This window comes from Kwoniella bestiolae, chromosome 2 (genome assembly GCF_000512585.2).
Source record: "Kwoniella bestiolae CBS 10118 chromosome 2, complete sequence".
Taxonomy (NCBI): domain Eukaryota; kingdom Fungi; phylum Basidiomycota; class Tremellomycetes; order Tremellales; family Cryptococcaceae; genus Kwoniella; species Kwoniella bestiolae.
The window spans coordinates 217,603-230,989 of NC_089242.1; the positions used below are offsets into that span (position 1 = coordinate 217,603).

A 13,387-nucleotide genomic window follows, 5' to 3' on the forward strand; every position below is an offset into this window, starting at 1 on the left:
CTTGATAACCTATCTTAGCTGATCTTTTGACGTCCGCCCTCCCGCTAGCTTGACAGTTCCTGTCACTCTAAAAGAACTTATCGAAGTGATACAAGGGTCCAATGATTGCGAAGAACGAGAATTGATGAGGGATCTCGAGGATGATGATGAGAGAAGGTCCAAGTTGATTTTACGGGATGAAAGGATTGGAGTGATGTTTTCGTTCCCAGATCCGCAAGATGGTAAGAAGTAGAACAAAGGAGATGGAAAATCGCGGGTTGAAAACAGCCGTGTCGGAGGAAGAAAGAAGTAGGGGATGAAATGGCGAGGGTGGAGCGTTTATGAAAGGATGTATGGGTATGACCAGCACATACGAGGGATGCGGAACCGGATAGAAGGGGAGTGAGAGATGTACGACCAGCGTCAGTGATGTGATACTATTGTAGAGGGAATGAAAGTACAATGAACTTACCCAGATATGGACGGAGATGCCTTGACCCAAAAAAAGATGTTTTTGAGATGGCGAGTGATTTACAATGGATGGTACCAGTAGGCGCGATGTTTCTGAGGTATACACTTTATCTGCAATGAGGTATTGAATGGCATTGTGAGCATTAAACGACAATGGACGCGATGGATTGACATGAAACGCTGCAGATGGCCCATCTGATGGTTATGACGATGATTGAGATGATACTCACCGATTCATCATTGATCCCCACCCGATACTGATACACTCATGACCCCGATTGGTATCCGCTAATATTCTGGTATGATCACACTAATATCACACTTGAGTTAGCTTGCATTTGGAACAGAACCGATAGCCAAGGCCCAACGAGACAGATAGGAGAAAGGAATGCAATGTGTGCGTGTGTGTGTGTGTTTGATTGAGGAAGAAGCTAAAACTATCCGTGGAAAGATTGATCTGCTTGTACCATCAGGATCGCACCGATTGCGATGGGAGGATAGGAAAGGATTGGATAGGATAGGATCGACAGGATACGATAGCACACCTGGATGATTGTCAGGTTGGGAGAAGGGATGCAAAGTACACCAAACAACGTTTATGTATCACTCACGTTCACCCTCAGGTTGAGCACAAGCGCACAAAGCAAAAGCACAAGCACAAGCAACAAATAACAAACGCCTTTCCCGTTTTCCGTTAAGCTTCTCCTTTTCCTTCCCTTCTCTTCAACTTTGATATCCCGATCGATGATCTCTCGACAAAAGACTTTCACTAGACGATGCGAGTTCCTCAGTGTATGAGCCGATTTGCTCGTGAAGAGATTGTTTGTATGTTTGTGTATTTCTGCCGAGACACACCCAAACACTATGTACTATGTGATTCAGAGCAGAGACACGGTTGTATCACTGTGGTTCGGTCGTCGGTCGATTTTCCAATTCAAATCAAAGGTATGTTGTTCGTGCTGAAAGGTTGTCGATATTGTACAAGGACGATGACTGATTATATATACAGATGCTGATATGCTATACTGTGATGATGAAGATAAAGAAATTATCCTTGATGATGAACTTGAAGGGCTTGGATGAAAGAACGGTCGAGTGATGAACCAGCGATGGAATATCAACCGTAAAAGCCAAGCCATGCAATCAAACGACGATAGTGAAAAATCATCATACATATCGTGCTCGTACAAATCATCATACCATAAAATGATACTATACCGTGCATGCAGGGAATACTATTCCATCTTCCCGCTGCTTCGCCTTCGCCTTTGAAAATGTCAAGAATCAGATGAGTACCTGAAAGGGGTATATGATAAAATACGGTAATAACGAAATGCAGTAATAACGGAAAATACACTTCTTCAGCTGACAGACCAGAGTGAACAAACAAAACAATCCGAAAACAGTTCAATCGCATTACGTTAACTATGTTGCATCAAGGGGGTCCATTCCTCCGCTCTTTTCAGACTAAAATGGACTAAAAAAGTTTAAATTCACTTGGTCTGCCATCGCTTGTCGAGCTTTTCTTTGCTGGGTCAGTGTAATCTTAAGTCCTGCTGTGGGAAAAAGAATACGAGTGGAAAAGGTACAACGGTTCAACAGGAGATGGCGTAGCTGGTAAGCACCTTATGTGGTGTCGAATTTAGAACACCAATCCAAATAGGGAAGAAGTAGAAGTCACTACGATCTTCTTTCGTCAGAGGCTGTACAGTATGTGAGAATGGACTATAGTATGCGCACTAAGTGGCAAATGAGAATCACATGCTGTCCCTACCAATATGCTTAAGGATTACACTACTGTACATGCAAACCAACGGCACGCTTCCGTACATCCTCATACACCGAGCGGATATAGAGGGAAGCTCACGGGCAAGGTAACGAACACGATTTGTATACCACATACATACGCCGTGATCCGATCTCACTACTACTGGCAGACATCGAACATGAAGTAAACCAACTGTGCCAAGGCCTTGGTTATACCATGACAATGACGTAGATGACAAATTCCCATACTAGCTTGACCCAGCAATTCTCCGAAAACCGACTACGGAACCAGGGTAAGACCAAACCGTCCCGGCAGTACCTTACGACATAGCCCTCGGACCGTAGAGTAGCTATCATCTGCCGCGATATTGTAGTCAGCATGAGCAGCTCATATGTCCGAAAGACTGCATATCCTGAGCTACTCTTCTGCTTGTAATCCTCGAATTTCGGAGAAAACCCCAACGATATAGAAGCCGGAATCTCGCTGGAATCGTTGTTCGATCGATCTTTCAATCCCAAATACCAGTTGCACAGCACAGACGACTGGTCGAGTAAACAAGGCATACAGAACATCTACATGTGTGAAGTCAGCGTGGATTGCGGTCAATCTCATCGGTCAGCAACTCTGTCCTCAACCTAAGACGTTGGAATATATGCAATTTGCCACTCGATCAGATCAGGAAGGAGGTGAGGCGATTGACGACTCTGCAACAAAAATACCTTTGCACAGCCCGGTATATCACGTATGGCATACAACGTTAAGATGCTAACATCCCTCTCGTTGAATGGATGAAGCAAAAAGCGCAGTCGAACTAATGTAGGAAATACGAGAACAGTAAAAGCTCGATCACGTGCGTCGACGTTCAATGCAAGGGACAAGAATAAGAATGATTACGGCACTATCAGAACGATTTAGACATAAACTGCTGCAAAATATCGATCGTTTTCTTCGATTTTGGCCGCTAAGAGGATATGTTAATGGCGTACGACGACTTGCTGACTCATCTAGTTACTTCACATCGTATCAAAACAAGTGTCTACATCCTCACTTCGACAATGCAAAGCGGGAGCAATCAAGGTTTTCGATGAGCCTTGAAAACTCATGATTGCTCAGGTCGACGCATCTCTTTGCCTGTTGCTTTACAGATCGGATGTCTCTTACTGAAATCGGCATCTGTCACTTGGTCCCGCTCATCACTCCCACAAGATGTCAAGCCGCAAGACACAGATAATTTCCCTCTTGCATTTTTACTAAGACACAGAAAGCTCTCAGGAAGGGGTTCAGACTTGACAGTCATCGTATCCTGCGTGATTGGCAGGCCTTCAAGCTATTCTGACACAGATATAGCAGTCTCGGAAATGCATGGTTCCACTGTGTCATTGCAACGGTTTCCTAAGGGGCGAGGAGCAGGACACGAGCTGCATTTCCACAACGAGTGGGAATTCCATGAATGTCCTTCTCGGCCAAATCGATAAGCAGGTTGTATCGTCCCTTTGGTCAAGGGTGTCTCTATAGAGCCTGAGATCAAGGTATTCTTGTAGATGAACAATTTAGAAAATGGTCACTATCAATCCGCGTCACCCGAACCCCATCGGTGGTGGTCTCACAATTCAGTCTAGAACACAATCTCTCTTCACGGTTTGGATGCCCCGTCTGCTCTCACCGCTAGGAAACAGAGTAAAGTGTCCAGGAGGATTTACCATAGGCTTCTTTCGGACTTGGTGCACCCCCATCGGGTCTAGTAGATGGCTATCGTCTTCAGGCTACTTCGGACGAAGCAAAGTTGGATACCTGAGTTTCGTATACTTTTGGGCATCTCGATGAACATTATTTGCGTTCACCGCGTTTTCGAGGTCTTAATGTTCACTGATTTCGTCAGGGTGGCTATTTCAATCGTTCACAGCCAGAGGCTTATAATCTGATCAATAACATTTCCATCCTCGTTCATATGATACTTTGGACTCAGTGTTATGAATTGCACTTCGATGATATCGCTGTTCTTCATACATCGCATCCCGGGACTATTTGCAGAAAAGTCTTTCTGTAAACTCAGGAAAAGGGGGATTGTCGTTCCTGGTCCGAACAGACGGGACCGAATTTTAGATAACAGTGCGGCAATATTTACCCTTCGCACTTGAGATCATTGTATATCTTCTACAGGTTAAGAAGATGATATATGAGGCCGCACTTGCTGGTTCATGCTCTAAATCAGAATGATTGAAAATGGCATGGCACCTATTGGTTCGAGACAAAAGGGACGTTTTGGTCTTTCCATTGTTCAGCTTGTTGGTGAGACACCACTCTTGATTTTTCATATGTGGATTATCTTTGTCAAGGTTCTAGCCTTGGTAAGCGATAGCACCCATCGCTCAAATTGGTGAAGGTCCAAACAGCAGGGCCCCCTCAGTGACAGTTCCGACGAACCTAGCGGGGATCGCAACCGAATGGAGGCAATGGTGATCCATGCACACATATAGTTCAACTCAAACATGATCATTCCCTTTCTTTTCATTTATAGCGCTATGTTCCCCTTCCATTGTGCTAAGGTGAGTTGACTCCCGACCTATAAAGTCAAGTGGGCAGCCGAAATGCTCAAAAACACTGCTTCTTCACTTTGCCATACATTCGCTGACTTACAATGTCGCTCAATCTTTCGATAATCTTGCTATTGTCGACGATCATAGGCTTCGGTGTAGCTCAGTCAACCGTGCCAACAGGTAACGGGTTGAGCTTCCAGTGTCCGACAAACCCATCACCCATACCTGCGTTTGCTGCAGGTTACTGTGAGTAGCGCATTATCCTATTTCCGATGGTATAAACGAGTGATATGCTGATTGATGTGTTTGAATAGGTGCCTCGTCTCTCACTCATAAAACAGGGGCACAATGGCCTCTGATGAGCGAAGTTGTCACCGTGACTTACTCTCAAGCACCTGGGAGTTACTTCAGTAATGCCGCAGGTGACATCTATCTGGTCTGCAGTGAGTACAAAGTGCCTTCGGTTGCCTGATTGATACCTTATCTCGAGGCTGACATTCAACAATCAACAGACTGGCAGGATCCTGCCGGAGCAATCAACAATTTCGGGTGCAGATACAATGCTGGTGCTGCTGTGAGCTTTATGGTGTTTCTGCAGATTGGCAACGGATAAATGATGAGGGTGGAAAAACAAGCTGATGGCGCGGTATTTCCTGTGACTATAGACTGGCGACTCATTCGCGGCGGGTCTTCAATATAATGCAGGTGGAACGGGGTTCAATCAGAAATGTCCCGTGATACAAGCCAAAAAACCGATCCCAAGTCCAGGATTGCAATATAGAAAACGATTGTTACCTGGTAAGCACGTCCGTTGCCGGTACAGCTACGAAACGGACTGCCCAGCAGTTGTGTATGCAGTAACGACGTTTACTTGCCCAACAATCCAACAAGGCGGATCGTACTATCTGAGCACTACTCAATACAGTCTATCAAATACAGCTCAAGCCTATACCTGCAAGTGAGTACTGGAATCCGCATACAGTCCTTGCTATCTGCTGATCTGTAATTACAGTTATCGTACGGGTACACCGGCACAGATACAGTGCAGATATGATGCGGTGAGATGACAGATCTCTCCCTTTCGATATATGCGAGTGTGGAATGCAGCGCTGATATGTCCAGTTGTGTATGTTCAGAACGGCCAATTGATCCCGCCAAGTGCTACTGTACCTCCCAACGTGAATTGCCCATTGACGCAATGCCAGGCTACACAGCCCTACTCCCGACGGAGAGGACTACCGCAACCAGCAGATAGGAGACAGACATCCAGAGAGAGGATTATAGCGAGACAGAAGGAGATATTGGAACGATCTGCAGATCAGTTTTTGTATCGGTCTTGAGAGGCTGGACGGCAGTGCTTTGAAGAGGCATGCGATTCCATATCATAAAGTTTTGATTCTTCTATAAACACGGTGTCTAAGCTTTTGAAGCCGGTTTCTTCATATTGGCTTGTGAGCCGTTAACGAAGGTGCATGTCTTACCGTGTTGTCCAGTGTCCAATGCGTTAGTCCATTTCATTATGTGTCTGTTGGCTCTGAGAGTCACTGTACCTTTATAGGTCCGGATTATTCCTCGGCTTCGGCATCGCAAAATGAGATGGACAGTATCGTGTAACGCCAGTACAGCGTCCGGAGCGTGCGTGATTGAAGAGCTCGGTCATGTTCCGCAAGTATAGCCGATACTCCCTTCCCGTTTTACCTCATTTTAGGTGAAGGAGACTGCTGTTCAATACGATCAGGAAGGAAAGACGAGAATCTGGTCGAGAATCCCGAGCTTGAGTGTGTCGTGGGATGTCCTCCGGTACACACTGAAAACATCGAACTCAGGCAATAACGGAACGTTCAACCCCCATTATCTCGTATTGTTGGCCTCCTGAAAATCAGCACATCTCACTGAGGAAAACAGAAACAATGGTAACCGAAAATTGGCGGACCCCAATTCGTCGTTCCTGGCCCGCGCCGATCCAGGCTCAGGAACAAGCTGGGGACCATGTGTACTGTGAATGTAAGAGGCATTACGTTGTTCCCCAGAGATCCGTGTATGCTTTTCATCCGCAATGGATGATCCAAACAAAGGAGATAAAATGTATAAACCTAGAAAGACCTTTGAATGCGAGTCTGAATTTCAACGTTGCTTGACTGTTATTTTGTTCTGTAAAATCACTTTGTTTGTCAGCTTTGTTTTTCTCGTCAAAACAATTTTCTCATTGTACGACCATCATGATGATTAGAATCGTTCTCTTGACGTGCTTGTCTGTCCTGACCCGAACTCAGGCTCAGAGCACTGTATCGAGCTCTAGTGGTTTAACATATCAATGCCCAACTGATCCTTCCGCTATCGTGGCTTTTTCACATGATCTCTGTGAGTACAGTTCTGGCCTCTCCTCAGATCAAACAGTACTCTTCAACTGGATATGACAGCTGATGCATACGGACGACAGGTCCGACGACATACACTTCTGCCTCTTCTGGAAATGTTTGGCCTCAGACTGGATCCACCGTCGTAGCCACCTATAGCAAAGCTCCAACAGGTTACTACAGTACTGCAACCACTGATTTGTCCGTGACCTGCGGTGAGTGTCACACCTGCTCGGTGGAATTAGATTTCGATATTGATGCCCGTATTCGTAGTTTACCAAGATCCCAATGCTGCTGTCAATAGTTACGGATGTAGATATCTAGCTGGAGCTGCCGTAAGTCCCTTTCGCCTAATCGGTGCAATCTGACGATTAACAAGTTTGAAACTGCATAGACCGGAACAGATTTCGCTGCGGGAACGGTGCAGCAAGCTGGAGGTGAGGGACTGCGTTCAGGTCAGAAATGTCCCTCCCTCTTGGTACAGCGCAAACCTCAACCCAGTCCCGGTCTCCAGTACAAGAAGAGATTGAACACTGGTACGTGCAGGCTTCAAGTCGATACCTTACATAATAGTCGCACAAAAGCGTGGAGGGATCGATAGCTAACTGGCATATACTCAAAGCTACCTCCTTCGCATGCGCAACCATTCAGACAGACGGTTCCAACTACCTATCTGCTGTCTCTTACGGTGCAAGTAGCACTGGCCAAAACTATCAGTGCACGTAAGTCATCCTTTTCACACACTGTATCTTCTGCTGGATTGATCCGATGTTGACCTCTCTGCCTTTCGATCAGATACAAATCTGGCTCGTCAACATTCAGATGCCGATATGATACGGTAAGTTGTCTGCTACCTCCGGCCGGGAGCTCTTGCCAAGGCATGACGATTGACGACTGTGTTTGCGATGTATAGGACGGGACTTTGATACCTATTTCCACTGGTACTACACCAAACGCGGGATGTCCCCTGACACAGTGCTCCAATGTGCAGCCCTACACCAGGAGGAGAAGAGGTCTACCACAAGCAGCCGACAGAAGGCAAACTTCAAGAGAGCAAATTATTGCGAGACAGAAGGAGATCTCTGAGCGATTTGCCTAAGGATCAGATTGTACTGCATGATTTTGGTGAATAGTATTTTGGGCATTGCGGACTTTGTGACTCAGTACAAACATCATATAACGCCATCTCGGGCTATCAATCTATCATCTGTGTCAAACGATGTGCATTTCATCTCTCAGCCTAGCAGGCGTCGATTCGTTCATGGTCGATCATTTGTGACAATCATAGGAATCGAATTTACGAGTATCCATCACGCCGAACTCTGGTACACACAAATTGGTTCCGACCCATCCCATTTGACTATTGGAGAAGCAGAGTGCCAAAACATTGCATGTTTCGGACTTGATGCTCTGACCTGGTAAAATCAGGAGAAGTGAATCACCCGATTCTCAGGAACGGGTGCCTCAGAGATAAAAATTGGTGATTAACCGGATCTCTTCCGTGTCAATTACAACTTGCCCCTCGGAGTGGCTCCCATGCGTGATGATCGTTAGCCGTTCCCAGCATCGACGTTTGATGTCTATCAAAGCCCTTTATGGACCTGACAGACATCAGTGCCAGATGCAATCCAGACGTTGGCGCAAGAAGGGATAACAGCTTAAACCATTTACATCCTCCCATGTGCTTGGGCTGTCTCCAAAATCTGGCTCCGATTACGTGATCGACGATCCCATCCGACAGGGATTGTCTTCGCCCAATCTTAGGGACAACACCAACGGAGAGTTGAACCAAATTAGAGCGCATCGTGGCGTAAAGCACTACAAATGCTGATATTCCGTCTTCATTTTACTTTTGTTTACCTCCCCCTTGTCATGAATATCTTCAGTTTTGCATGCAGAGAGGTTTATATATATGTATACTAATGGCACATATCGGAGGAGCAGCAACGTGCATACACATCTTTATTCTCCACAATCCGCTAATAAATCTCGTATCAGAATAGCAATGTCATACAAGACCGCCTTGTTCGCCTTGGTAGCCTTACTGGCCTCCCCTTCCGCCCGAGCTCAAAGCACCGTATCCAGCAGCGATGGCACAGTGTACGACTGTTCTGACCAACCTTCGGCAATCCCTGCTTACTCTGATGCCTGTGAGTGCACGACAACCTCCGGTCAAATCGATAGACTCATTCCATAAGAGCGTGGAAGACAAAAGGATGTTTACGTTCACTCTGTGACCCATTGATAGGTCCTCAATACCTTACGACCAACACAGGTAGTCAATGGCCCTTGTCAGAGGTATCAGTTTCAGCGATCTACAATGGCGCACCCACCAGTTATAGCAGTTCTGCATCGGGCGATATATACATGGTCTGCAGTAAGTTGTCTCCTCCTCAACCTCTCAATCCGCGCTGCTCGCTGAGGCTAAACCCTCCAATAGATTGGCGAGATCCATCGAACTCTGGGAACCTTCTAGGATGTAAATATGATGGAGGAGCTGCTGTAAGTTTATTCATTTATTTAATTGTCTCTTCCTTCCTTGGCACCCGCGAATCATACTTCAGACGTTGTTTGTTTGTACGAATGTGATCGTGTCCTTTCTCACTGATTGGTGTGAATTAACATTGAATGACATTGCAGACAGGCTCAAAGTTCTCCAGCGGTACATTGTACAACGGAGCTGGGACCGGAATACAGCAAGCCTGCCCCACCATTCAATACGATAAACCAAGGCCCAGTCCAGGACTGAACTATCGAAAGAGATTGCTACCTAGTCAGTCGTCTTCTCCCATATGTAGGTTTAGCTATCAGCGCTGAGATCTTCTCGTTTAGCTACTCAATTTGCATGTCCGACGACACAAACTACGGACGGAGGGTTCCTCATCACTGTAGACTACGTGACGAACAACGATTACCAATCGACTTTTTGCACGTAAGTTCAATACTGATCCGTGGACTGGTCCGAGAGTGGGTTCCTGAGTTCTGAGTTGGTTTCCAGGTTCCATGTGGGGAGTTCCAATATTGGATGTACCTACCAGACCGTGAGTTTCTCTCATTCTCGACTCACTTGATCTCTTGAGACGAAGGGTGATTGATGTGTTCGTTCGGTACTCATGTAGGACGGTACATTACAATACGCCCAAGCTCAATGTCCCACCCAGCTCTGTCAGGCGGCGAAACCTTACACAAGAAGACGAAGAGGTCTACCCCAACCTGCTGATAGACTCCAGACTTCAAGAGAACAGATCATCGCGAGGAGAAAAGCTGCGACCGCTTGATCTGGTTGTCAGACACAGGGCTCATCAGTTTCTGGATCACAGTCAGGAAGTGTTTTGAGGGATATAGCCAAAATGGTCATTCCTCGGCTCATTGATTCAACACGGACAATATAATCTGAATGACTTCTGTATTTTGGGCTTTTTAGTTAACTTATGTTTTCGGGCTTTTATGGACTTTTCTTCTTGGGGAAATGAGTCATGCACGACGCTTTGCATACTTTTAGTCAAGGAATTTGCGAGGTCAATGAGTTTGTGTGATGTATAAGACAATGTAGTACATACTGTCTATACAACAACGCTTGGAGAGGAGACACTCGTTTTCACAGTCGCCATCGCCCGCGATCAATTCTCATATCTCATTGATGAAATGTTGGACTGTCGTTGCATGTGTGTCAGCAATTTTCAGCTAAATGTAACTGAGGGCATTCTGCATCCACTCACTGTCTCTTCCTAGCCGATCAACATACCATTTCTTCCTATGTCCACTACTCTCGGCTGGGAGATCCTGCTCGAAACCCTTCATCAAGTGAAACAAGAGATCGAAATGACCCATATCCTTATACGGCCTGAAAATTGTTGGTATACCTAGACCGTAGAGTAACTCGGAGAGCGAGTGTGACATGCTCAGAGGGATCATATGATCTTGTGCACTACATTGGAACAATCAGTGTATGTTGTCATCAAAGCAAGCCTCGTCAGAATGCTGTCAACGAAGGGTCCCAACAGAGCGCAGTCTGCCTCACCCATGAATGATCAATACCCTTTCAGGCAATCTGTCGACCTCCAATATCCTCTTACTGGCAAATAGAAGATGACCCAGAGAGTTCTTCATGCAGGCCGTCTGACCTGGTCCACCACTGCGTCTGAGGGGCGAGACATGTTCCAGGTGGATGGAAGACTCGTATCGTATTTGCCGAATGATATCAAATACGGGTGATAGTCTGTATATCGATCAATCAGCTCAGCTCGCTTCAATCTTGTGGGAGGATTTTAAATCCAGTTGCCGATCTACAATATGATCCCTTTCACTCGAGGTATCTCAACCTCTTCTCCATATATCTTCAGCTTCCTCAACCCATTAGGTACCTCATCTTCCACCTCCTCGTTGGCAATCCTCCAAGTCTTGATATCGCTCAGATCAAGCATCACCTGCTGACCTTTCGTCCGCGCGAGAAACTCCTGTCTAGCATCTCGAGAACGGATGATAGCTTCTTGGCAGAGAGTGAAGAACGCCAGGTGTGCCCCTAGGCCATGACCCATTATATAGATGGATGATGGAGAACCGCCATATGATCTAGTTCATGAAAGGTTAGCCAAGGAGCACACGATAGGTACCAGTGTAGGCGGAGCACTTACGGAATCTCCTTCTCGACCCAGGACAGCACGTGCCGTACATCGATCACCATGTCTTCAACGCCTCCAGAAGGGTAGAGCGATATACCAGGTATCACCGTGACTACGATTCGTGAATATTATCAATCCGGCCTGACACCTGGATTTGGTAAGGAGAACTTACGATAGCCCATCTTACCCAACTTTGCCCCCAACAAGCAGAACCACTCCTTTCTAGGTTTAATCCCTATCATCCCTACATCAAATAAGAAGATCACTACTTTACTACCCTGCTCGTTTGCAGAGGAGATTGATTGTATACTGGGTGTAGAGGCTGAAGAAGCAGTCGCAGTGATGTGTTCGGGAGTTGAAGGTGTCGATGATTGTTGTCTGAGTCTGAATGGCGTTGAAGATGATGGAACCTGGAAAGGCGGATGTGTGGAAGATCCTGGCCTCTCTTCAGATCGGAGTGAGGTAGGTAGCTGCGAAGGAGACGACGTGGGAGAGGGTTTGGGCGAATCGATATCGGGTGCTTGTTGAGGTGACTTGATTTCTTGCAAAGTGCTCAGAGCCCTAGTGGATATTAACATTAAATTAGTCAGCAGCATGAAAACTTCTGGGTGGCCCCTCAGGACCACACGCGACAGCTCGTCGAAGACGGATCGGAAGTCAGGTATCCTGCTCACATATCGAGATCGACATCCATCCCCGGAGACTCCTTGTCCTCCTCGCCAGTACTTCCTCGGGGGAAGTAAATATCCCAATACCCCACCGACCCATCTCTCCTCGTCACGTATGGTATGTTGTACCTACCAACCAACTTAGCACCATCTCAATACCATTCATCAATCCAAGACTTACTCCGCAAATCCATGAAAGATTCCCTCTTTACCCCTCTTCCTCTCTTGTGAGGGTATGATCGGAGCAGGTATCTTCCCACCGGACCTTTCTGACTTCCATCCTGGATGTTCAAATCGATCATCGACCTTCCTTACCAAGTTCTCCCATACAATATATCTCCCCACCGCCCAGATGAACCTCGGTAGTATATGCCCAATAGCCTGAAGGTATCGTATCGTACCAAGTGTCAGGGATAGATTACGAACTGTCCAACCCGAACACAACGTATCAGCCCGCAAATTCATACCTCATATTAAGGCAACATTCGGATAAAGGTCGGAAGAGACATACCTGGATTGAGCGGTATGAACACCCCATTAACCCACCCCGGCGAATCTTCCTGTGCCCAAAGGAGATACAATAAACCCGGAACGGCGTAAATCAGAACAATAAGACAGGATACGAATGCTGGGAGAGCTATCACTCCGATGAGGGGGACTACCACCGAGGGAATGTAAATTGGTTGACCTCTTTACCTAGTGAGGAGTAGAACGAGGATAGCTTACCGAATATGAGAGGTAGCCATACCAGGGCGGAGGTGATTGCTATTCCAAGCAGCAGGAGGCAGAGTAGAATTGAAAGGTTGATAGTTAGACGAGATGATTTGATGTGTCCTCTGCTAGAACTAGTTCGGTTGTTATGGTTATGGTTATCGGGATGTCGTAAGGGATCTTCTACTCCGGCTGGAGGAGGTTTGTCCGAAGTGCTGAAAGGGGTGGTTCCTCCCATCTTGGCTAGGAGATGTAGCTGTATATCGACCTACAT

General features: G+C 46.4%; 4 protein-coding genes across 4 annotated transcripts; 3 read left to right on the forward strand and 1 right to left on the reverse strand.

Annotated features, from left to right (window-relative positions):
* Window positions 1-4,856: 4,856 nt before the first annotated feature.
* I302_103221 (uncharacterized protein) lies at window positions 4,857-6,095 on the forward strand (the record flags this gene model as incomplete). Its single annotated transcript, XM_065869635.1, has 7 exons — window positions 4,857-5,001; window positions 5,070-5,198; window positions 5,268-5,329; window positions 5,421-5,553; window positions 5,614-5,713; window positions 5,768-5,813; window positions 5,892-6,095. The coding sequence occupies 7 exons, from the start codon at window positions 4,857-4,859 to the stop codon at window positions 6,093-6,095; spliced, it is 819 nt and encodes a 272-aa protein (XP_065725707.1).
* Window positions 6,096-6,977: 882 nt separating this feature from the next.
* Window positions 6,978-8,211, forward strand: I302_103222 (uncharacterized protein; the record flags this gene model as incomplete). The annotated part of the gene is made up of 7 exons (XM_019188594.1): window positions 6,978-7,116; window positions 7,196-7,327; window positions 7,386-7,447; window positions 7,507-7,648; window positions 7,735-7,834; window positions 7,908-7,950; window positions 8,026-8,211. The coding sequence occupies 7 exons, from the start codon at window positions 6,978-6,980 to the stop codon at window positions 8,209-8,211; spliced, it is 804 nt and encodes a 267-aa protein (XP_019048156.1).
* Window positions 8,212-9,117: 906 nt separating this feature from the next.
* Window positions 9,118-10,390, forward strand: I302_103223 (uncharacterized protein; the record flags this gene model as incomplete). The annotated part of the gene is made up of 7 exons (XM_019188595.1): window positions 9,118-9,262; window positions 9,361-9,489; window positions 9,553-9,614; window positions 9,753-9,885; window positions 9,945-10,044; window positions 10,111-10,153; window positions 10,232-10,390. The coding sequence occupies 7 exons, from the start codon at window positions 9,118-9,120 to the stop codon at window positions 10,388-10,390; spliced, it is 771 nt and encodes a 256-aa protein (XP_019048157.1).
* Window positions 10,391-10,739: 349 nt separating this feature from the next.
* On the reverse strand, window positions 10,740-13,351 carry I302_103224 (uncharacterized protein; the record flags this gene model as incomplete). Its single annotated transcript, XM_019188596.1, has 10 exons — window positions 10,740-10,765; window positions 10,832-11,040; window positions 11,134-11,331; window positions 11,403-11,684; window positions 11,747-11,846; window positions 11,907-12,295; window positions 12,409-12,531; window positions 12,584-12,827; window positions 12,914-13,060; window positions 13,129-13,351. The coding sequence occupies 10 exons, from the start codon at window positions 13,349-13,351 to the stop codon at window positions 10,740-10,742; spliced, it is 1,941 nt and encodes a 646-aa protein (XP_019048158.1).
* Between the last annotated feature and the right edge of the window lie 36 nt (window positions 13,352-13,387).